General features: G+C 44.0%; 2 protein-coding genes across 3 annotated transcripts in view; one reads left to right on the top strand and one right to left on the bottom strand.

The window, feature by feature from the left end:
• MLST8 (MTOR associated protein, LST8 homolog) overlaps positions 1-3,232 on the top strand; it is a gene marked incomplete at its 5' end in the record, with an annotated part of 45,527 nt that extends 42,295 nt beyond the window's left edge. Inside the window, one exon of the mRNA XM_082262214.1 lies at positions 3,093-3,232. Coding sequence (XP_082118340.1) covers positions 3,093-3,211 — 119 coding nt within the window. The 3' untranslated portion in view covers positions 3,212-3,232. The remainder of the gene's footprint in view (positions 1-3,092) is intronic.
• A 4,011-nt stretch (positions 3,233-7,243) lies between these two features.
• BRICD5 (BRICHOS domain containing 5) overlaps positions 7,244-25,730 on the bottom strand; it is a 44,870-nt gene continuing 26,383 nt past the window's right edge. For both annotated transcript variants that reach the window (XM_082261277.1, XM_082261276.1), the window contains exons 4-6: positions 14,267-14,374; positions 12,286-12,439; positions 7,244-7,464 (exon numbers count right to left, since the gene is read on the bottom strand). In XM_082261277.1, coding sequence (XP_082117403.1) covers positions 7,373-7,464; positions 12,286-12,439; positions 14,267-14,374 — 354 coding nt within the window. In that variant the 3' untranslated portion in view covers positions 7,244-7,372. The remainder of the gene's footprint in view (positions 7,465-12,285; positions 12,440-14,266; positions 14,375-25,730) is intronic.

Raw genomic sequence — 25,730 nt, 5'->3', positions numbered from 1 at the left:
TAACGGCTTTTGATTGACAGCAGCAGGAGCCACTACTATCAATTTGTGCAATAAGGAGAGAAACAGCCGCAGAAGCAACTGTGCTCATGCACATCACTGGATCTGATTGGGCTCAGTAAGAAAAAGGGAGGGCGGGGGGGGGGGGGGGAGCTGTAGCACAGAAGGTTCTTCACCTTAATGCATAGAATGCATTAAGATGAAAAGCCTTAAAGTGATTGTAAAGTCTGTCGTTTTTTTTTTTTTATGTGTTATACTTACCTGCTCTGTGCAGTTGGTTTTGCACAGAGTGGCCCAGATCCTCCTCTTCTTGGGTCCCACTTCTGTGCTCCTGGACCCTCCCTCCGGTTGAATGCCCCCACAGCAAGCAGCTTGCTGTGGGGGCACCCAGGCAGAGTCACAGCTTACTGTGTCCATTCAGACATGGTGCTGTGGCCAGCCCCGGCCCCTCTCTCTCCTGATTGGCTGTTGGGCTGACTTTGACAGCAATGGGAGCCAATTATGCCACTCTGCGGTCTCAGCCAATGAGGAGGGGAGTCCTGGGCAGCTGAGAAACCCCTGCAACATTGCTGGATAAAGATGGGTTCAGGTAAGTATGAGGGGGCTGCTGCACACAGGTTTTTTTATCTTAATGAATGCATTAAGTTAAAAAAAAACTTCTGTGTTTTACAATCTCTTTAAGGCTTTAGAACCACTTTAAGTAGGAGACAAACAAATTAAAGGCTAACTCCAGTAAGCAACTACAGTAAGGGCTCATTCACACCATGCCATGCGCATTATATTGCAGATTAACGCATGTTATGTTGGGGCCGCCCATTAATTTGAATGAGCTGCTAACGTACCACAAGCAATTGAATATCAGACCTGCAACATTTTTGGTAACTCAATGACCAGCAATACATAGTAATGCATTAAAATGCCATCCATTGTGCTACAACATGGGTACATTGGGGTGCTTCCACCACAGTGCATGGTGTGTTACTGCATATTGAATGTCTTTGTTTTCAATGGCTCAGCTGACCTAAAGGCATGGTGAAAACGAGCAGTAATTAAACCATAGTTTAGCAGTGTTTTCAGCCACCGGAAACTTGAGGGGGAGGTGTGGGGGCATTTTTCATTACACATGTTAAAGGATAACTTCACCTTTGGGAACATTTTACACGTTCCACGCCTTTTTAGGGTTGAACAGGTAACATGTTTCCGCTCTTGAAGCTTTCCCCACGATCCCCCTGTCCCTGTGATGGGCCGGGGATCTTCTCCCTGCACCCACTGTCACAATTTAAAAAGAATAGCCATGAGATGCTCCGCCCTCATGGTCGCGTCATTCATTCACATAGTTCTGTGAATGATTAGACTACAAGTACCGACAGCCTTTACAGCTGTTTTTGGGCGCTGGTAAGCATCTTCGCAGTTCATTGATTCTTCTTGGACTGAAGTAACTGTCTGCCCGGATCAGAGGTACAGGCGGACACTGCACCTGCAACTTTCTGATTGTGGGGTAATGCTTTACAGGCTCCTAAGAAAACAAATAGTAATTGCACATTTTTTTTGCAGGTAATGTGCAAAAATGTGCATTTACTTAATTTTTTGTATTTGTTTTTTTTTTTTTTGCAAGGTAAATTTTAAGATTGGCTTGTTATAGTCCGATGAGCAGGCAGGTGACACAGGAATGTGCAAAACCTATTATGGTATTAAAAATTATCCACAATTGCCATTTCCCACATTTTGTTAGCTATTTGGCTGGAGTTACACCTTAAAGGCTAAGTTCACCTTTTTGTAAAAAATAATAAATGCACATTTATCATGTAGGTAAAGAAAAATGTAAATGTATTTATTTTTTTCTCTTCTGGAGCCTGAAAGCATTGCATTCGTGATCAGCAGAGTGCAATCTCGTCCTGTCTGCTCGTAGCTTGTACAGACGGGCAGTTACCTATGAGCAGGAAGCTCCATGGACTACAAGCGGCGCTCACCAGCACCCTCACAGCTTATTGAGAACTACAAGCTGTCAGCTGCAATGGATGTTGGTACTTGTTGGCATTCATTCACAGGAAACTATGAATGAATGACACGGCCGTGTGGGCGGTGCCCCACAAGGTGGCGCTGTTTTCACATTGTAACAGCGTGTGTGGGGAGAAGATCTCCTGCCTGCTGTCACACAGTGGGGGGAGAGGCTGCAGATACTGGAATATGTTACATGTTCCGCCCTAAAAACAAGTGGAACATGTACTATGTTCCAAAGGTGAACTTATCCTTAAGCCTCGGTTCACACTAGATGTGCAAATTCACAGCGAATTAGCTGCGGATTCCACACCGTGTCAAAATCACAAACCTTATATGCAAACTGATTGCGGAGTGTATGTTGAATTAACGACACCCTGAAATAAGTTTGCAAAATGCAGTGCTATTTGCAGAATCAGATTGTGTGGGTGTGAACAGCCATGCGATCCGATTCTGGTGCGGACCTGCATGAGTTTGGTGCGACTGCGGTGCAGAGGAAAGGACAACATAAATATGGTAACTCGCTGGACTATAATAAATTGTCAATATATTAATAATCAAACCTAATAGGAGTGTACAAATCCTTATAATAAAATAGTCACCAAGGATTTGTACATTCTAATTATACTTGATTATCAAAAAAAAAAAAAAGTGACAATTTAATATAGTCCAGTGAGTTGTCATATTTATATTGTCCTTTCCTCTGGGGGTTGAGTTGAATTAAATTCAGTTAAATTAATTTAAATTCAGTTTTTTTCTAATGATCCTTACTGATGTACTTCCACCGCTTTGAGAAACGTATTATAAAAAAATATATATATGTTATTAATGTGGATAACCTGGAGTGTCTGATTCAGTTTGTATTTCTGTGTGAATTAATTCTGTGTCCCACACCGTATCAGTGTGAACACGGGCTTAAGTGTGGCTATTACATAATCTTTCACCTTTCTTCCTGCCATCCTACTGATTTATACTGTGTATAGGTTAATAAATCTTTAACTGACCTGAAAAGCAACTCTTTAGTTTCATATTTTTCTAGTAATTCCAAAGGATACAAATAATTTTTTAAATATAAAATTCTCTTTTTCTTCTTGCAGCTTCATCAGATAACCTGGCTCGGCTGTGGTGTGTAGAGACCGGTGAGATCAAGAGAGAATACAGCGGGCACCAGAAAGCGGTGGTCTGTCTAGCATTCAATGACAGTGTGTTGGGCTGACACAAACTAATTCCATGAGCCCTCGGTATAAGGTTCAGCTTTCAATTCACTCTGCTGGGTTACAAACACAGCCAAAGAAAGAGACTTTTATTCTGAAGTGAAGAAAAATGTCAGAATTCCAGTTGGGGAAGATAACCACAGTTGAACAGGTGGTTCTTTGAAATGATTACATGGCAGCCGGATTGAGTTTTAGAGTGTCAGTCAGGAAGGGTATGTGTTATATTCTAGATCGGCTATTCTCAACCTTTCCAACACTGAGGAACCCTTAAAAAGTAACTTTCAGGTTTCAGGGAACCCCTGATAAAAATCGCTATATCTAAAACTCATGATACATTAGTGTGATGGTCATTGTGAAGAATTACCTCCTTCCAGATAGCTAAAATGATCAGTGGTGTCAGTGGGAACTTATCTGAGAGGCAGAAATTACTCATGCCCAAGGAACCTCTTGCAACCTCCCTGGTGGAACCCTAGTTGAGAAATCCTGATCTAGATCATGGGTGCTCAACCTGTGGCCCTTCAGCTGTTGCGGAACAAGTCCCATGAGGCATTGCAAGGCTAACAGTTGCAAGCATGACTCTCAAAGGCTGAGGCATGATGGGACTTGTAGTTCCGCAACAGTTGGAGGGCCACCTGTTGAGCACATATGATCTAGACCAGGGATTCCCAAACGACGGCCCTGCAGCTGTTGCAGAACTTCACATACCATGAGGCATTGTAAAACTCTGACATTCACATACATGACTAGGCATGATGGGAATTATAGTTCCTGAACAACTGGGGGGCCATAGTTTAGGAATCCCTGATCTAGACCATTACTCTAAAGTAGTTCTAATAATGCAGTCTCATTTCCACGGAGAAAAGCAGTTTGTGCTTTGTTATTCATTTGAATTCTCTCCCTGTCAGAGCAGAAATGTCAGGCTAAAAGCCCCCTTGGGAACTGACTTGTCTCCCACCTGAGCTCATGGCTGTTGACAATTTGTCCACGCTGCTAGGGTTGCTGGTTTTGTTACATACCAGTTTCCTGAGTGCCTGTTATCAGCACTGATCTCAGGCAGATGAAAGAAGGACCTTACAACCTGACACTATGACATGGAGAGAATAGAAGAGGATAATCAAAACCAGTCTCTGGGAGGAAAGGCTCTGCTATTATAATGATTCAAGAGTGAAGATTCAGATTGTTACACATGCTGATTGCTGATTGGTTCTCTTGAGGTATACATTCTACATTCTTAGTAGGACCATGCCATATGTAAAATGATTTGGCATAATCTCTTAAGCAACACATTTTCTGTTGAACCTTTATAAATTGTGCAACACCTATTCAACTAAAGCAGTATTTAATATTGTGGATTTGTCAGTTTGTTATATCTACTGGAGAATGCAGTATACCTTTCTTATGTTTATGGAATTCATTGACAAATCTTCAATATTTTGGCCAGTATTGAAGGGGCTGGCATGGACAAAATACTCATGAATATGGTTGAATGTCTTTTTTTTTTTCTAATTGAAATCCCAGCTCTGTGAATCCCACCTACTGGGAGCTTTTATTGTTAAAGCCTGATTGAACTTTCAGTTTAAATCTGCTGAATACATTCCAGGTTGATCAAAATAAAAGATGTACAAAGTCTTACAGTTTGTTTTCTATAGAAAGCAGCCACAGCCTGTAGAGAAGCCTGTCCCCTGACAGCATGCTCTAGAGAGGGACCCTTGCTTTCTATGTGGAAGCAGTGGTCTCTCTTCAGAGGTTCGAATTGCCACTGCTAAGTTACAGTTAGTTTGATTAAAAACACCAGTCCATCCAGTTCAACCTGTGTGGGTGGGGGCATGTGTGAATAATTACAATATGTCTTTGTCGTTTCCCATATTCCTGTATATTGTGTTCGATAAGGTGCCCATCTAAAGGTTTTTTTAAATTATCCACACCTCCCGCTGACACCGATTGTGAAAGGTAGTTCCACATCCTAAATGTCACCGATTGTGGAGGGGGATTCCACTTCCTAACCACCCTAGCAGTAAGAAAAAAAAAATCTACGCAGTTTAGGGTTAAACCACTATTTTTTCCCTATGCTAGGGACATCATTAAAGTTATTGTAAAGTCTTGTGTGTTTTTTTTTTTTTTTTTTAAATAACAAACATGTTATACTTACCTGCTCTGTGCAGTTGGTTTTGCACAGGGCAGCCCAGATCCTCCTCTTCTCAGGTCCCTTTTTGCTGCTCCTTGCCCCTCCCTTCAGTTGAGTGCCCCCACAGCAGGCAGCTTGCTATGGGGGCACCCGAGCCAAGCTGCAGCTCCGTGTGTCCATTCAGACACAGAGCTGCCGTTCAGCCCCGTCCCCTCTCTCTCCTGATTGACCGGTTGACTTTGACAGCCGCGGGAGCCAGTGGCAGAGCTGCTGTGTCTCAGGCAATCAGCAGGGAGAGTCCCAGATGGCCGAGGGACTTGTAGACATTGCTGGACAGAGATGGGGGTGCTGAGGAGGCTGCTGCACACAGAAGGCTTTTTATCTTAATGCATAGAATGTATTAAGATAAGAAAAACCTTCTGCCTTTACAACTCCTTTAAGATATTTGTATGTTGCGATCATATCACCTCCTAAGCGTCTCTTCTCCAGTGAAAGCAAGTTTAATGATTGCTGACGTTCCTCATAACTGAGGTCCTCCAGCCCCCCATTTTAGCTTGGTTGCCCTTCTTTGGATTCTCTCCAGTTCCAGCACAGCCTTCCTGAGGACTGGTGACCAGAACTGGATGGCATACTCAGGATATGGCCTGATTAAACCTATAAATCTGCTTTCTGCAAAGCATATATATCCTGCTTATTGGAGAGCTCCAGGTCTGACTCAGCAGGGGGCATTTTGGACCTCTGAAGAGAGACCACTGCTTATGGCACCTCAACCCACTACAAACTTGCGTGCTTCATTGCACCAAAGGGCACAGATGTCAACCATGTATGGACTGTAGTGCACTGTTTTTAAAAAAGCCAGGCTGCCTCCCTGCACCACATATTATTGGGTGTGTGGTATTGCACTGCAAATGTGTGAATCCGAGCTTAATGAGCCGAAAAGAAAATGTTTCGGCTGATGAATTAGCAAATGGAAGTGATAATAAAAAATTGAATATGAAGAAAATATCGCATGCGTTAGACTTTTGTAAATTGACATTAAAATGTGCTTTTCATAGAAAGGCTGGTAGTTTTTCCTGAAATTGCTTTGGGTCTGTAAGATGTCCAACAGCTGTAAATACTTAAAGTGGAACTTCACTCTCCCAATCAACCTTGATTATTTTTTAATCATCATGCTGCTATCATTAGTAAATAGATAGGAAAGTATATCATATTTGCTTGTTTTAAACTTTTTTTTTTTTACATTTCTTCAGTTACTTCCTGGTTTCTTGTCTAGGCAAATGATGTCATACATCCCAGGAGTCTTCAGGAGGGGAGGAGGGGTTTTCTTAGCTAAGCACACTCTCCTGCATGCATGCTTGAGCTAAGAGCAAATGGATTTCAGGAAGTAAATGCTACATAAATCATCTTACTCAAGATGGCCACAGCCAGAAATGCAAGGGGGGTGTTTTTCAAAGTGATTTCTCAACAAAATGAAGCAGAAAGATGTGGATGGATGGGGGAGTTTGCTTTTAAATAATAAAAATGAATTAAATAGTGTTTTTGGTTTGTGGTGCACAGATGCAGTGAAGATCCGCTTTATTGACACAGATACTAATTACTTTACCAAGTGCTGCACAAATGCATTCAATAAACTTTATTGAACAACACAGGACAAACCCTTATGTGACATGCAGTCCCGCCCATTACTATACTTCTCCAGCTTTTATAGAATGGAGGTCAGGGCTGCACTGGACCATCTCCCAAGCTTCATCGTGTAAAGTCACTGGTTTAAGCAACATCTAAAACAAATTATTTTTCATGGATAAAAAGTCTTCTTTTTTTTTTTTTTGACCAGGGATGAAGGAGAACCATACAATTGCTGGCAGCCACTTTTTCATTAGTAGGGAATGTGCAAAACGCGGCACAGTCCAGCTGCACAAGTAAGGTCAAACATTTATAAACTCAAAAAAAAAAAATGGAAGTGCCGGACTATGTGCAAATCTGCTTCAAGGGGACCGTCCGGGCGAAGCCGTGTGGAGCCAGTGCCCTCAGGTCCAGCTTAGTCAGGCAAGTAGTAAAAACAGACGGACACACAGATGTTGTTGGGAAAACAGATGTCGATGCAGAGATAAATGAGACGTCTTGTTGGACCTGTAGGGATCGGAAGATACAATGTTATATATTAGGTAGATCACACTTTATTTTGTATCCATACACGAGCCAGTTATCATGGGTGCTTAACCTGTAGCCCTCCAGCTGTTGCGGAACTACAAGTCTCATCATGCCTCTGCTTTTGGGAGTCATGCTTGTAGCTGTCAGGCTACCAATGCTCATAGGACTTGTAGTTCTGCAACAGCTGGAGGGCCACAGGTTGGGCTCTAATGTCTTTGATACATTTTGCAGATCTATGGGGTGCAGACAGCTGTCTGATCAGACAAAGATATAAAGTCTGGATGCATAATGATTGCAGCTGTACTTCCACTGTGTTCCAGGATCTGGTATGATTTAGCTATATGTATGTATGAACCAAAGCAGACTATACATTGTGCAATTTTCTTTCCTTCAACCATGGGTTGAAGGAAATAAAATTGCTCGATTCCCCCATCAACAGTCAGGGTTAATGGGGGAATCCCTCCCGCAGTGCTATTGTGTTCTGCCAGCGAAGAGCTTTCCCTGCCGGCAGAACACAGTGATCACTGCTGGCAACTAAAGTTGCCAGCAGTTGTCAGGCAAAAAAAAAAACCTGACAGGCTTGTTGTACTGAAGTCGATTGATGGATTAACTTCAGTACAATAAGCCTGCTCGTAGATGGATTGAAATTCAGCCAGTTCCTGCTGAACTGGCTGATTTTTGATCGGTTGATGGCTGGCTTAAAGCGTTTGTTACCCCAACATATTCCTGATATGTGGCTGCTGTACCATGTACTCGTATGAGAAAGTCTCCTGTTCTCTTTGTATTGTTTCCTTTATGCGAAATCCCTGGTGTTCCTGCTAGTATGCTTTCCTATTAGAAAATGACCACACTAAGCAGGAGAGCTGCTAAAGTATGTGGTCTAAAGTATAAAAAAAAAAAAAATAGTGCAGCACTAGATAAACAGAAAGCGTTGTTTGAACCTAATAAAGTCAATTTATGTACTTCATAAATTAACAGTCCAATAAATGTACTTCAAAGCAATCAAGATGAGAAATCCCACATGCCGTGACAGTAGTGAAAAAATGATCGCAGAGGTGTCACCAGCCAATGATTTCACATCACACTTACCAAGTGTAGTGTGACCCCCCTAATAGGAGTGGTCAGATGCGCTTTCTTTAAAATGAATGGAACCAAAGATCCAGATCACTCGAAAATCCTCCATAGTGTCAGGGTGAATTGCATCATGGGGAGATGTATACAGCCCTCTGTACATTATTCCCCAACTGAGATGAACTCAAATCACCAGGCATGATAATAAAGGGTAACCAACATAGCGTGATACTGTTTGGGCTGGTTTATTTAAAAAGAAAAAAAAAAAGAGTAACACTCACATAGAAAACTTTAAAACATTTGTGTAAGTTCAGCTGATTGTCATTCCAGGATGCAAATGGCCAACATCCACCGCGTATCCGTGGTAGCGTGTGTGCGTAGCTCTTCTGATGCGTTTCGTCATCAGGGGCACGCACACACGCCCTTACCGTGCTAATATATACAGTTGGAGACCCGGGAGGATCGCAACAATTGGACCATCAATTCCCTAAAGGGAAGGTCCCAATCGCTGAATATGTAAATGTTGTCTAAAGTGCTTAGTTAATATCACCACCTGGCCTGCTCCCAGCGCCATCTAATGGAAGAATATCAGTAAGCATTCCCAAAAAATTGGTACGCTTAATACATTTAAATATATATCAATAACATTTAACCAAATTAAACCTATTAAGGGAGAGCCCTATTAGCAAATATACAAAGCATCCTCCCAGATATATACATTTTATTACAGAACTAAATAAAATTTGCAAAATTGAATTTTAAAATTAATTGAGACTCACACAAAAATCTAGTAGCTACAGCTATATTAATGCTTTCTTATCATTACCACTAGTTCCATCAATACATTCTCTGCAATTCTCAACTATTATTGATATAACAGTTATTGTCCCACTCAATATTCAAACTCAAAGGGGAGTAGGGCGCCGCCGCCATTACTAGTAAAAAAAAAAAAAACACTAAAAATGACATAAATCTTTCCCGTAGTTAGTAGACGCGATACCTTTTGCGCAAACCAATCAAAATACGCTTATTGCGATTTTTTTTTTTTTTATCAAAAATATGTAGCAGAAAACAAATTGGCCTAAAATGTTAAACTTTTGATTTAAAAATTTTTTTTGGGAATGTTATATAGCAGAATGTGAAAAATATTGTTATTTTTTTCAGAATTGTCGCTTATTTTTGTTTATAGCTCAAAAAATAAAAATCGCAGAGGTGATCAAATACCACCAAAAGAAAGCTCTATTTGTGGGGAAAAAAAGGACATCGATTTTTTTTTGGGTACAGTGTCGCACGACCGCGCAATTGTCTGTTAAAGTAACGCAGTGCCAAATCGCAAAATATGGCCTGGGGGGGAAAATCCTTCTGGTCCAGAAGTGGTTAACCGATAACACTAAAGTATCCCTGTTCTGCTCACGTGATCCCTGCTCCATTTTTATGCCTTACCTTCTCTCACTTTTGTAAGTACCCAGTTTTTATATTTTTGCTTTTTATTACAATAATTCCCAGGTAATGCACTAGGAGTTTGCACCCTCCTGTGTGTTTTGGCATCAACACTCATATAAAACAAAATACAATAAAATGTCTTTAGTTATACTTTAAGGCCCCTTTCACACGGCTCCATTCCGCCGATCCCCCACTGAGCAGGGGCATGACAGCTCCGTCTCTGTGCTGTGTGCAGAGACGGAGGTGTCAGATCCCCGCTGTCCCCTATGGGGGAATCGGATGAGAACGGACCGCCTGTCTGTTCTCATCCGATCCGCTGGATGGATGGAAAATAGGGTTTCTATCTGTCCGGATTTGACAGACAGGATCGGATCGGATGTCAGCGGACATGTCTCAGCTGACATCCGCTGCCCCATAGAGATGCATGGGGCATCCGTTCAGATCCTCCTGAAAAACTGACAGGCGGATCTGATCGGTCTGCTAGTGTGAAAGGGGCCTTAAGCTTAACTCCGGTAGTTTTCTCTTTCAAAGTGTTTGTATTTATCTGCCTCTAGTCTGGAGACTTAAGCCTCGTACACACGATCGGATTATCAAACGCATTTCTGTCCAATTTTCGTTGCATTGTAGTCTCACATGGAAAGTGAAGAGGTTACTTTCATATGAAAATTCCTGTAAGACAGAACTCAACTTCAGAAGCGATGTCATGTGTTGAATTGTTTGTATGTATTCTTTAGTTTCTGAGCATGCGTAGTCTTGCTCTTCCTATTATTTTTGGACGAACGATAAAAGTTTTATAGCCTGTACATCCAGTTTTTGTCGTCCTCAAAATTCGTAATCGGCTGTCGAAAGCATTATACTAACAATCCGAAAATCGGTAGATCGTTTGTCAAACTAAATTTTACTTCAGATTTTCTTATCGTGTGTACGGGCCTTAACACACTTGTGTAGCCCACACAGACAGGTTGGTGGCTGGGCTTGCCTTTACCGACGTTAAAGCGGAGTTCCGGCCACAGAATCGTTTTTTTTTCTTAATGTCCCCCAAATAGTGACCCTTCGACCTCTATACATCCGCTAATCATGTTTCATAGATTGGAATAATATGTTTGCAAGCACTAAATCTTACTTTTTAAAAATTAGTGTGAGCGCCGCCATCTTTGTCCTGGATCGCGGAGTCCGTTGTGGGGAAATGTCTGGCCTTTTTCCTGTTTGTAGTGGGCAGAGGCCGGTGAATCCAGCGCGAAATCTCGCGCATGCCCAGTACTATGTACTGTGGAGTACTGTGCTCCGCCTAACATCGCGTCATTTCCTGTTTGGAAATCATGTAATGAGAGGAGCAGACGGCCGCCTTCGTCACCGCCCATTGCATCCTGGGAGCCACGAGTAAGAGCTCCCAAGACGCATTGCGGGACAGGAAGTGACGGCGCGGCCGAGGAGGAGGACGTGGATGGTAAGGTGAGTATATTATGCTCTCTACTAAGGTAAGTAAGAAAAAAAAAAAAGGCTGGGAATATCCAACTATTGCTCAGGTAAGGACAAGGAAGCGGATGATATAAAATCTACAAGCTTGATTTTGTGGCCGGAACTCCGCTTTAAGCAATACAGCAAATTGAATGGGGCTGGATGTCCTCCAGCCAGGAAATGAGGCGGGCACTATCAAACTTGCTGCAGCTTTTAATGCACATTGTGAGAAGCTCACAGTGTGCAGTGAAATCAGAGTAAGAAATTTCATTTCAGGAGAGCAGCCTGTACAGCTGTGCTAGAGAGTAAAGGCCCGTACACACGTACCGATCGTCGGCATACAAACGTCGGTGGACGAAGGATCTGCCGATTGTACGCGTGTTAGTATGGTGCCTCCGACAGATGTCTGCGCACAATCCGCGGACAAAAGTCTTTCTTGCAAACATGAAAATTTTTGTATGCCGACACCAGAACGGACGATTGTTCGCCTGTCAGTACAGAATTCGGCCGACAGACCGCAGATTTGCAAGACTGGGCATGCTCAGAAAATAGAAAACACAGGGAAAGTTAACCATTACATGACATCACTTCTGCAGTCGGCGGACAAAATTCTTGTGCTGTCCTTGTGCTGTCTTTGCACTTTTCAGCAGACACCGACATCCCGGGGAGAAAAGAGGAACATTTGTATGCCAACCATCGGTACGTGTGTACGGGGCTTAAGGTTGTGGAGTTCAGCTTTAATTGTAACCAATTCAGCAAATGTGGTTCTTTCTCCCTCCGCTGGCTGTTCCCTTGGTTCCTCTGCCTGGCTGGGTAGTGTCTACTTACCGTCACTCTTCTTCACCCAGTATATAGGGAGCTGGTCACACAACTGCTGTACAGGCTCTCCTACAAGCTCATGGTTGACCTTCCGTCCGGCAAGCACTCCTAGGAATTCTCGGTAGTAGCGCGTCCTATTGTTCTGCAGCAAAAGGACCCCATCCTGCAACAGAGACTGTACACATCATGCACTGGCTGAGGAAAACATATCTCTCCTACTCTCTTACATATACCTCAAGGAGTTTATCTAACTTAGTGTAACTTAAAGTTTTACTAAACCCACAACAGTAAAATCGGTCTGTATATGCAGTAAAGCAGTCTTGTAATACTCACTGTGGAACCTAAGGGGCTAATCTTCTGCATTGTGAATAAAGGCTGTTAGATCCTGTATACACAAATCCTCCCATTCTTTTATTGTTCCCAAAACATCTCTGTATAAGACAGAGTGGAGTCAGGCTACACATGCTCAGTTTGGTTTTTATATTGTCACCACTTCCTGTTTTGGCTATGGGACAAGAAGTGAGGGCAAATCCCAATAAGTGTCCACTGATTGGTTTGCGCAAAAGTTATCACAGCTACAAACTAGGGGAAAGATTTGTCATTTTTATTTATTTATTATTTTTTGCTAGTAATGGCAGCGATCTGCGATTTTTAGCGGGACTGTGACATTGCGGCGGACAGATCGGACCCCTAACTGACATTTTTGACACTTTTGGGGAAACCAGTGACATTACTAAAGTAATCAGTGCTAAAAATTTGCACTGTTACTGTAATAATGACACTGGCAGGGAAGGGGTTAACCCAGGGGCGATCAAAGGGTTAAATTTGAGCCTAGATGGTGTTTTCTAACTGTGGGGGATGGGCTTATGGAATCAATACAGAGACCTGTGATCCTAAATAGGAGGAAAACAGGAGCTCTGTGTTGATTGCTGAGAGAAAAACGGTCTGCTGTGTTTAGAACAGCAGACCGCCGTTCTCTCTTCACAGGAAGCGTCTGCGGGTGCCCAGCGGCCATTAGGGTTGCCGTCTCCGCGGATCAGCTCCCCCTCTGGCGACAGTGCGCACGTGCGCGCACCCCTCAGGATCGACCCTGCAGACTGCTGTACAGGTTCTGCGATTCACGGGAACCTGCCGACCCGCCGCCGTATATCTGCGGTGTCTGGTCGCCAAGTGGTTAAAGACACCAGTCCATCCAGTTCAAGCTGTGTGGGTGTGTGTAAATAAATATGTCTTTACCATTTCCCATATTCCTGTATATTATGTTTGATGAGATGCCTATCTAAAAGATTTTTGAAACTATTCACACTTCTCACTGACACCACCAATTGTGGAAGGAGGTTCTACATCCTAACCATCCTAACAGTAAAAAAAAAACCCTACGCAGTTTTAAGTTTAATCGCATCTCGTCCAAAGTCATGTGTAAATCTTACAGTTTATTTTCTTTATAAAGTAAAGCCTGCATGCTGCAGAGAAGGAGCCTTGCTTTCTGTGTGGAAGTAGTGGTCTCTCTTCAGAGTTCCGATATTCCCCCTGCTGAGTTAAGGCTACAGCTCTGCTTTCAGCACAGCATATGCATCCTTCTTATTGGAGAACTCTAGCTCTGAATCCGCAGGGGGCGTGACACCAGAACAAATCTTCCAATAGGGACACTAGTTCTGGGCACACACCAGGAGTCCCTCACTGTGGGGAGATTTCCTCTCACTTCCTGTTTTGGCTATGGGACAGGAAGTGAATGCTAATCTCCTTTATGGGACACAGTTGGCAAATAAAAACTGAGAGGAGTTATAACCCTCCCTTTCTCTATCCACAATGGGAAAAAAAAAGTTTTGCCTACAGTTCTACTTTAAAAACATGGCCCTTGTTGGGGTGGGGCATACTTTTAGCCATATAACCAATGTGATGGATAGGTGATTACAAACCTTTAGTCATAAAGTGTACAAGACAACAAGTTTAATGAGGTTGGGCAATATAAAATGTTGTAATATTTCACCTTGGGCACAGACGTATTTAAGAAGGATTGTATGTTTTCTACATCTCGGACTTCCATGCGACGCAGGAAACAGGATTTTTCTCCAGCAGCCTTATAGCAGACCAGACTCTGCAAAATGATAGATGAAAAAATCACATTACCTGCATGCATAAGTAGGTATAACACTTATGTGTATTTATTACCTCTCATCCGGGCCACCATCAGGGGGGTACAGCCCATACACATGTAGGGGGCCCGGGCATCCCGAGGGGCCCCAAACAGGATAGGGATGTGTCACCTGTCCTCCAAATACCATTCAATTGTAAGCTCTGCTTTTCCCTTGCAGACTGGCACTATGTGTGTGTGGGGGTGTGGGGGGGGGGGGTCCTGCCCTTCACTAGCCCTCACACACAGCTGTAGGCCCCACCCTCCCCTGTTCTCCAGCTGGTCACACCTGGACAGGAGGGGCAACATTTACCAGAACCATTCACCTTTATTTGTCTGGGATAGAGGAGATCGGACTGGAGGAGGAAGAGGACATGAGACTGGAGGAGGAGGAGGACATGGGACTGGAGGAGGAGGAGGACATGGAACTGGAGGAGGAGGAGGACATGGGACTGGAGGAGGAGGAGGACATGGGACTGGAGGAGGAGGAGGACATGGGACTGGAGAAGGAGGAGGACATGGAACTGGAGGAGGAGGAGAAGTACATGGGATGAAGGAGGACATGGACTGGAGGAGGAGGAGGACATGGGATGAAGGAGGACATGGCACTGGAGGAGGAGGAGGACATGGGATGAAGGAGGACATGGGACTGGAGGAGGAGGAGGACATGGGATGAAGGAGAACATGGGACTGGAGGAGGACATGGGACTGGAGGAGGAGTACATGGGATGAAGGAGGACATGGTACTGGAGGAGGACATGGGACTGGAGGAGGAGGAGGACATGGGATGAAGGAGAACATGGGACTGGAGGAGGAGGAGGACATGGGATGAAGGAGAACATGGGACTGGAGGAGGAGTACATGGGATGAAGGAGGACATGGTACTGGAGGAGGACATGGGATGAAGGAGGACATGGAACTGGAGGAGGAGGAGGACATGGGATGAAGGAAGACATGGGACTGGAGGAGGAGTACACAGGATGAAGGAGGATATGGGGTGAAGGAGGACATGGGACTTTAGGAGGAGGAGGACATGGGATGAAGGAAGACATGGGACTGGAGGAGGAGTACATAGGATGAAGGAGGATATGGGGTGAAGGAAGACATGGGACTGGAGGAGGAGGAGGACATGGGATGAAGGAAGACATGGGACTAGAGGAGGAGGAGTACATAGGATGAAGGAGGATATGGGGTAAAGGAGGACATGGGACTGGAGGAGGACATGGGATGAAGGAGGACATGGGACTGCAGGAGGAGGAGGACATGGGACTGGAGGAGGAGTACATGGGATGAAGGAGGACTTGGTATGAAGGAGGACATGGTACTGGAGGAGGAGGAGGAAGAGGACATGGGATGAAGGAAGACATGGGACTGGAGGAGGAGGAGGACATGGGATGAAGGAAGACATGGGACTGGAGGAGGAGGAGTGCATAGGATGAAGGAGGATATGGGGTGAAGGAGGACATGGGACTGGAGGAGGAGGAGGACATGGTATGAAGGAGGACATGGGACTGGAGGAGGAGTACATTGGATGAAGGAGGACTTGGTATGAAGGAGGACATGGTACTGGAGGAGGAGTACATGGGATGAAGGAGGACATGGTACTGGAGGAGGAGGAGGACATGGGATGAAGGAAGACATGGGACTGGAGGAGGAGGAGGACATGGGATGAAGGAAGACATGGGACTGGAGGAGTACATAGGATGAAGGAGGATATGGGGTGAAGGAGGACATGGGACTGGAGGAGGAGGAGGACATGGTATGAAGGAGGACATGGGACTGGAGGAGGAGGAGGACATGGGACTGGAGGAGGAGTACATGGGATGAAGGAGGACTTGGTATGAAGGAGGACATGGTACTGGAGGAGGAGGAGGACATGGGATGAAGGAAGACATGGGACTGGAGGAGGAGGAGGACATGGGATGAAGGAAGACATGGGACTGGAGGAAGAGGAGGACATGGGATGAAGGAAGACATGGGACTGGAGGAGGAGGAGGAGTACATAAGATGAAGGAGGATATGGGGTGAAGGAGGACATGGGACTGGAGGAGGAGGACGACATGGGATGAAGGAGGACATGGGACTGGAGGAGGAGTACATGGGATGAAGGAGGACATGGTACTGGAGGAGGAGGAGGACATGGGATGAAGGAAGACATGGGACTGGAGGAGGAGGAGGACATGGGATGAAGGAAGACATGGGACTGGAGGAGGAGGAGGACATGGGATGAAGGAAGACATGGGACTGGAGGAGGAGGAGGACATGGGATGAAGGAAGACATGGGACTGGAGGAGGAGTACATAGGATGAAGGAGGATATGGGACTGGAGGAGGAGGAGGACATGGTATGAAGGAGGATATGGGGTGAAGGAGGACATGGGACTGGAGGAGGAGGAGGACATAGTAGGCAGGCCCTGGGGAATGTTGATGGTCAAGCCCTGGGGGGGGGGGGGGGGCAGGCCTAAAACTATGTTAACAATTTCTGATGGCTGCCCTGCCTCTTATAGAAATGACAGTACTAATAATGCCTTAATCTGATTTTCTGTCCAGGTCATGCCTTTATCTTTGTTCAGGCATTACCAAGGATCGGGATATACAGTACTTGCCAGGCTGGCTCAGAGATGACACAGTCATGTAAATCCTGGTGTCTGTGCAGTTCATGGTTGTGTTCACAAATGTCTGACACAGATCAGCCCCTGCTTCAGCCTCCCACCTTGTCACTTACTACAAAGTTGCGTTATTGCAGTCCGATCACTGAGGAAGAGGAGACTGGGGAAATGCTGGTCCATCCTTTGCAGCCATAACAGCTTCAACTCTTCTGGGAAGGCTGTCCACAAGGTTTAGGAGTGTCTATGGGAATGTTTGACCATTCTTTCAGAAGCGCATTTGTGAGGTCAGACACTGATGTTGGACAGGAAGGTCTGGAAAGGTGCAAAATGTGGCACGGGGGGGGGGGGGAGCAATTAAGAGGGGTTTCAACTTTTGGGTGGAACTCCGCTTTAATATTCTGCTCTAAACCCCTGCAGCGCAAAGACTAGTCTCTGGATTGCCCCCTGTGAACACTGTCCTATAAGATAATCATGTCATTTGATTACCAAAGGCAGGTAAAGGTGAGACTATTGGTGCAGTGGGCTATAGGGAAGTGACAGGGATACCATGGAATAACATGGCCCAAAGAAACTGGCGCCCATTTACTGAAAGACTGGGGTGATTCCGCGCCAATGGTTGGTAATTTTACTTATAAGAACTGATGCCCCTACTGATACAACTATCTAATTAGGTAGAGTCTGAAATTAAAGGTGTTTAAGGGTAGTAGGTATAGCGCTGGTCTATTACTTATAAATGTGTGGTGCCCTTTAAATAAAATATATATATCCCTGGTGTTCCATTCATTTACAATTTCATCTCTATACTTCAATGTTATCAAACCTTATTCTTTACATTTTTTCTGTAAATGAAATATAAAATGACAGGTGTTCCTACTTATTCAAAGTTAAATAAATAAAACAACAAAAAATTGATCATTACAAGTTAAAAATAAACCGACAGAAAATTAGTAAACCTTTGCTGTGCAAAATAATCCTTCAGTTACAACCCCCCCCCCCCCCCCCCGCAAAAAGAATTAAAAGTCAGCAGCTTCAAATACTGCAACCCCTTTATCGCCCCTAGATGTCAACTCCTTCCCAGTGTCATTAGTACAATGTCAGTGTATAGCACTAATCACTGTATTAGTGTCACTATTGTTGTCATTAAGTGTCCCCTGCAGCCAGCGTCAGTTAGTGTCAGATTGGTTGCCACACTATCACAGTCCCACTATAAGTTGCTGATCGCTGCCGTTACTACTATAAAAAAAATTCCAATATATATACCATAGTTTGCAGGCGCTATAACTTTCGCACAAACCAAATATATACACTTAGGCCTCTATCACACGGGCGCACCGCCTGACGGAGTCCGTTCTGCTCAGCAGGGGATCGATCCGCCGATCCCCGCTGAGCAGGCGGATGACAGATCTGTCTCTGCTCTGTGTGTAGAGACGGAGCTGTCAGATCCCTGCTGTCCTCTATGGGGAGAACGGACCGCCCGATCCCATCCAATCCTCCAGACGGATGGAAAATAGGGTTTCCATCCGTCCGGATTTCACAGACAGGATGGCAATGGATAGCAGCGGGTGTCAGCAGACATGTCTCCGCTGACATCCGCTGCCCCATAGGGATGCATGGAGCATCCGATCAGATCTGCCTGAAATATTGACAGGCGGACCGGATCGGATCGCCCGTGTGAAAGGGGCCTTATTGGGATTTTTTCCCAAAGACATGTAGCAGAATACATTTTGGCATAAATTCATGAAGAAATTTTATTTTTTTTTACATTTTTTTTGGGATATGTTTTTCAGCAGAAAGTAAAAAATATAATTTTTTTTTAATTTTTGGTCTTTTTTCGTTTATATAATAAAAAAATTAAAACACCAGTGGTGATCAAATGCCACCAAAAAAGGTCTATCTTTTTAAAAAAAATTGTTGTAAATTTAATTTGTGTACAGTGTTGCATGACTGCACAGTTGTCAGTTAAAGAAGCGCAGTGCTGAGTGGCAAAAAATGTCTTGGTCATGAAGGGGTAAAACACTCTGGAGGACACGTGGTTAAAGTGGATCATGTATTTAAAGAAACAAATCCTACGGTATCCACTGGGATTGCTAAATTGTGCCTGGGGTATCTCTCTACATGCTGTCAAGGGTGTCTAGAACCTGGAACCTTCCTATGTATCTGGTGGCATTGCCTGCTTGCTCATGCACTATGGTCCTAGGTCTGCAGACACATGCTATCATGTTGAGGTTATACGCTCCCGTCAGACCCTACTCAGGAAAAAAAACAGGGGGGGGGGGGCATTTACATGCAAAAGTTTATTTTCTAAAACTTACCTTCACTTCAACCTTCAACCAATAAAACCATTGCCTAATCTTGGAAGTCCCCAACTTTGAAGTTTTATGAGGTTACGAGATGGATTAAAGTATAACTAAAGGCAAACCTTTTTTTTTTTTTTTAGTATTGGATAGAGTGGAGAGGGATTAGAGCCCCTGTCAGTTGTTTGTCTGTGCCCCAAAAAAGGAGATTTGCATTCTATTTCTCCTGTTTACCGTTATCATTGAAAGTGAAAATAAAAGAAAAACTGAAATGTTGGGATGTCCCCAGAAAAGTAATAGGGGGTAAATCTTCCACTGGGAACACTAGTTCTGGTGACCTGGGGGGGCCCAAGGAATCTCCTTAACCTCTATATATTATGTTATGAGTCACGCGCTGTCCAAGGAAATATCTAAATACCATAAATCCTTCCTAGATGCTGCATGTACCGTTACTGAAAACCATGCAGTAAAGAATCCCCTGAAGAAGCCACGTGAGCAGAAGTGGCGTAACGCGTAGGGCCGCTACCGGAAGTGACGCACGAACGCGGAAGTGAGGACCGCGATCCTCTTGGTTTGTTAACCTAAGGCGCTTTTTTTAAAAGACCAATGTATGTCTTTTTAATCTACTTCAATAAATTGAATCTATATGGCAATATTGCACTATTGTGAGCACTTTACTTTTGAGATTCGTTGGCCATTGGGAAAGCTGTAAAAGCCGATCCATCCGAGGCACCTCTATTCATTGGAAATCTGGGAAGGAGTGGAGAGGAGTCCGGGCCAGAGTTTATAAGGCGTATAATGAGATATTTGGAGGTGAGAGATTAGTACACCTATAGGGGCACAAAAGTGAGACGAAGCACCCCACTATTTTCTACACTGTGTGAGGTGGAGGGCAGAATCCCTATATGATATTAACTCTATCTGGACACACCATTGGAGTACATTTCCTTTTTCCCCACCTTTGAACTATTTGAGTCACCTGCATTATTTTAAAGGACTGTGTGAGAATATCAGAGATGTATAGTAACGAAGTAGAACTACTTCACTACTGTACTTAAGTACCGAAAGGCGGTATCTGTACTTTCCTAGAGTAGAATTTTTTTCTCCTACTTCCACTTTTACTTCACTAAATTTTTTCGATGATTTCAATACTTCTACTCCGATATTTTTTTTTTTGTGCTGCATAGTTACTTGTTACAATTATAACAATTACCACTGCCAGAACAGTAGATGGCAGGTTTCATGAAGCTCAAAAAAATGTGTATAATGTCATGTGTACTTTTGACTTTTGACTTCTTTCTTTAATAACTTTAACAAACTTTTGACTTCTTTCTTTATTAACTACATAACACAGTACTTGTACTTTTACTTTCAGTACTTGAGTAGCAAATTTTTTTTAAAAACTACTGGTACTTTTACTTTCAGTACTTGAGTAGCAAAATTTTTTAAAAAAACTACTTGCAATAATTAAGTACAAAAAATGTTGAATACTTTAGTACTTCTACTCAAGTCACTTTTTGATCGAGCACTCCCACTTCTACTCAAGTCACTTTTTGATCGAGCACTTGTACTTTTACTCAAGTATGGGTTTCGAGTACTTTATACAACTCTGGAGAATATGCACATCACTGTCTAATGCACTTAACACTTTACCTGTCACTTAATTGGTTTTATATTTGATATTGGAATCAATGGATTATAGATTGCACTGAGCACTTTATTTATCACTTGATTATATTAATTTTATATTGTTTTTATTTGAGATAAGTTTGCGTATATTTTTTATCTATTTATTCACATTTTTTGCACGTTGTATTGGACGCTGTTTTATTGTATGATCCACTCTAATGATTGAATACACTTATGCACTTTACACAAAGTATATTGATACATAAATGAGATACACAGTTTCATTTATTTTTTCACATTTATTACACCCCTATTGGAGTTCCACTTCAATATTTTATTTTAGTTTCATCACTTCCCAGAAGCGCTGTACCCCCTAACCCTCACTACAATCTCCTTAACCTCTTCTGGCCCGGAAGGCTGACCAGGTCGTTTTTTGCGATACGGCACTGCGTTATTTTACAATTGCGACGCTGTACCCAAATAAAATTGATGTCCTTTTTTTCCCAAAAATAGAGCTTTCTTTTGGTGGTATATGATCACCTCTGCAATTTATATTAATTTGCTCTATAAACATAAATATAGCGACAATTCTGAAAAAAAAAACAATATTTTTTACTTGTCATTAAGTGTCCCCTGCAGCCATAACACATTCTTAATAAAAAAAAATGTAAAAATCAAATTTTTTCATCAGTTTAGGCCAATATTTATTCTGCTACATATTTGTGGTAAAAAAAATCCCAATAAGTGTATATTGATTGGTTTGCGCAAAGGTTTTTGCGTCTACAAACTAGGGGAAAGATTTATGTCCTGGTGGCGATCAGCGAATGTTAGCGAGACGGCGACATTGCGGCTGTGAAATCAGACCCCTAACTGACATTTTTGACACTTTTGGGGGTACCAGTGACATTACTACAGTAATCAGTGCTAAAAATATGAACTGTTACTGTAATAATGACACTGGCAGGGAAGGGGTTAACACCAGGGGTGATCAAAGGGTTAAATGTGTCCATAGGGGGTGCTTTCTAACTGTGTGGGGGATGGGCTTGTTCAATGAACACAGAGACCTGGGTTCCTAAAAAGGATGAACACAGAATCCCTGTGTTCATTACTGACAGAACAGTGGTCTGCCGTGTTTAAAACCGCCATTCTGTCTCCACGGGGAGTGATAGCGGGTGCCCAGCGGCAATCAGCGCGTGCCCCCCCCCCACTAGTGGTCCTGCGAAGCTACGTACATGTACGTCATTTCGTGGGACAGAGCCGACCTACCACGATAAAACTATGGTGGCTGGTCGGCAAGTGGTTATTGGCAGGGATTCCCTCTCACTTCCTTTTTGGCTATGGGGGAGATTTACTAAAACTGGTGTACAAAGAATCTGGTGTAGCTGTGCATAGTAACCAATCAGCTTCTAACTTCTGCTTATTCAAATAAGCTTTGACAATAAGGCCCCTTTCATACGGGCTGATCATCCATTGCTCTCTATGGAGTGACACTCGCTGGCATGCGATCCGATCCTGTCTTCTAAAAACAGACCCTTCCCCATCCATCCGGCGGATTGGATCACATGACAGTTAGATGGAAATGGATAGGCTGTCCGTTTCTATCCAACTGCCCCAAAGAGAACAGTGGGCTGTGTCTGTGTCTGCATAGCAGAGCAGACACGGACCTGTCATTCGCCTGCTCAATGGGGATAAACGGAGAGAGCAGGCAGATCTGCTTGACAGGGCCAGCCCCATCTCAAAGGGGCCATAAACCTAGAAGCTGATTGGCTATGGCTACTGTGCACAGCTACACCAGATTCTGTGTGCTCCAGTTTTAGTAAATCTCCCCCCATGGATCAAACACTTTCTCCCATGTTCCATCCACCCTTGACAGACACCCATAGCAACTAGGAATTTAAGGTTGCAGTGCGGGGGCCCATAAATCATGGGTACCTCCCAATACCTCCTCCCTCTTCTTTTACCTTCTTCTGTAGCTTACCGCTGCCCCTGCTTCTCCTTCATTCTCCATGTTGTGCATGGTAGCCAATCAGCTTCTAACTTCTGCTCGTTCAATTAAAGTATAACAAAACTTTTTTTTTTTTTTTCAGTTTCGGACAGAGTGTAGATGGGTAAGAACCCCTGTCAGTTTTTATTGCTGTTTGTGCCCCCATTAAGGAGATTCACCCTCTCTATTTGTCCTGTTTACCCAGGGCTGTCCCAAGACATTGTGCTGCCTGGGTCCAAGAATGAAATGCTGCCCCCCCCCCCCCCAAAAAAAAAAAAAAAATCACGCCCAACAAAAGGCCCCCACATCCATTATTTTATATAAATATAACTTTTGGAAAATATTTTATCTACTGTTATCTTCTTCCATAACTCATCACCGGACCGCTCCACCAAACACCCGCTGTCTGCCCTCCAGTCACTCCTGTGTCTGCCGCGCCCACTGCCTTAGAAGATCCAGCCTGCCCTGCGTGAGATGGAGTGCGCTGATATCTGACGTCATTGCGCACATAATGATCACGTGAGGGAAGTTACGAGGAGTCAATCTGCCTCCTCATACTCATCAGTTTGCACTATGAGTGGCAGTATGAGATGGGGAAATGCCGCCCGTAACATGGCGCAAACTGATGACTCACAAAACTGCTGGAAAAAAAAAATCTTGGGAGTCAATTTGCTGCCCCTCTCCAAGTGCTGCCTGAGTCCAATGGACCCATCGGGACCCAAGGTAGGGCCAGCCCTGTGTTTACCCTTATCATTGACAGTGAAAGTAAAATTGTGGGCTGTCCCCAGAAAGTAATGCAGGGGAAATCTTCCAATGGGGACACTAGTTCTGGTGACCTGGGGGTCCCCAAAGAATTCCATTAACTTGAAGGGTCTTCCTCTTACTTCCTGTTTGACTATGGGACTGGAAATGAAGGTAAATCTCCCCTATGGGACACAGTTTGTCATATCTACTGGAGAATGCAGTATACTTCTCTCATGTTCATGGAATGTATTGACAAACCTTAACCTCTTTACCACTGGCCACTGTGCTGCTACTGCGGCACAGTGGCTCGTTATCGTCTAGCGACGTAGACCTACGTTGCTGGACTCCACCCCCTGTAGGCGGCGCTCGCGCGCCGCCGGAGGCGCGCTCCCGCTGTTTTCATTCACAGCGGGAGTCGGGGCCAGGGGAGGAGCGGCGGCGATCGCCGCTGCTCTGCCCCGATCGTCGGGGAATCCAGTTTGGAGATCCGCCCGCCTGTGTAAACAGAGCGGGCGGATCTCCTAAGTGACAGGGAGTGACAGATCGGAGTGTTCAGCATAGCTGAACATCCGATCTGTCCCTGGCTCACTCAGTCACCTCCCCCCCCACACGTCAGTAAGCACCAGGCATACATTAACCCCTCCCTGTCCAATAAAATTAACCCCTTCCCTGCCAGTGTCATTTTTACAGTAACAGTGCATATATATATAGCACTGATTACTGCAGTAATGTCACTGGTACCCCCAAAAGTGTCAAAAATGTCAGTCAAGGGTCCGATCTGTCCGCCGCAATGTCGCAGTCCCGCAAAAAAAAATCGCAGATCGCCGCCATTACTCGTTAAAAAAAAAAAACACCAAAAATGACAGAAATCTTTCCCTCAGTTAGTAAACACAATAACTTTTGCGCAAACCAATCAAAATACGCTTATTGTGATTTTTTTTTACCAAACATAGGTAGCAGAAAACAAATTGGCCAAAAATGTAAAAAAAAATTGTTTTTTACATCTTTTTTGGGCCGAATCGCAAAAAGTGGCCCAGACGTAAGACAGCAAAATGCTCTAGTGGTAAAGTGGTTAAATATTGTGGCCAGATGGCAAAAAGAATCTGATGGGTTATAACCCTCCCTTGCTATATCCAAAATGAAAATAAAGCATTTTGCGTATAGTTCTACTTTAATCGTTGACAATAAAACCTGCACAAGATTTTACACTCTCCATGAACCCCTATGGGGTTGGTTTACTAAAACTGGAGCACACAGAATCTGGTGCAGCTCTGCATGGTGGCCAATCAGCTTCTATCTTTAGCTTGTTCAATTAGGATCCTTTCACATGGGCTTTCCGCCTGGCGACCCTGTTTTGCTCAGCGGGGGATCGATCTGCCGATTCCTGCTGAGCAGGTGGATGACAGGTCTGTCTCTGCTCTGTGTGCAGAGACGAAGCTGTCAGATCCCCGCTGTCCTGTATGGGAGATCACATGAAAACGGACTGCCTGTCTGTTTCATCCGGAAGGATGGAGAAGAGGGTTTCCATCTGTCTGGATTCAGGACAAGATCTGGACAGGATCGGATCAGATAGCAGTGGGTGTCAGCGAGGATGTCACAGCTGACATCCGATTCTCCTTAGGGGTGCATGGGGCATCCGATCAGGTCCGCCTGAAAAACTGATAGGCAGACCTGATCGGAAAGCCCGTGTGAAAGGGGCCTTAGGCTTTGGCAATAAAACCTGGAAGCTGATTGGTTTCTTTGCAAAGCTGCACCAGATTTTGCACTCACCAGTTTTAGTAAGTAACCCCTACAGTATCTCACCAAAGTGAGTACACCCCTCACATTTTTGTAAATATTTTATTATATCTTTTCATGTGACAACACAGAAGAAATGACACTTTGCTACAATGTAAAGTAGTGAGTGTACAGCTTGTATAACAGTGTAAATTTGATGTCCCCTCAAAATAACTCAACACACAGCCATTAATGTCTAAACCGCTGGCAACATAAGTGAGTACACCCCTAAGTGAAAATGTGCAAAATTTGTCCCAAAGTGTCAATATTTTGAGTGGCCACCAA

The sequence above is a fragment of the Pelophylax lessonae genome, assembly GCF_965119305.1.
Source record: "Pelophylax lessonae genome assembly, chromosome: 6".
NCBI lineage: Eukaryota > Metazoa > Chordata > Amphibia > Anura > Ranidae > Pelophylax > Pelophylax lessonae.
The sequence above is the reverse complement of the archived record's forward strand: the minus strand, read 5'-3'. Positions and strand labels throughout refer to the sequence as shown.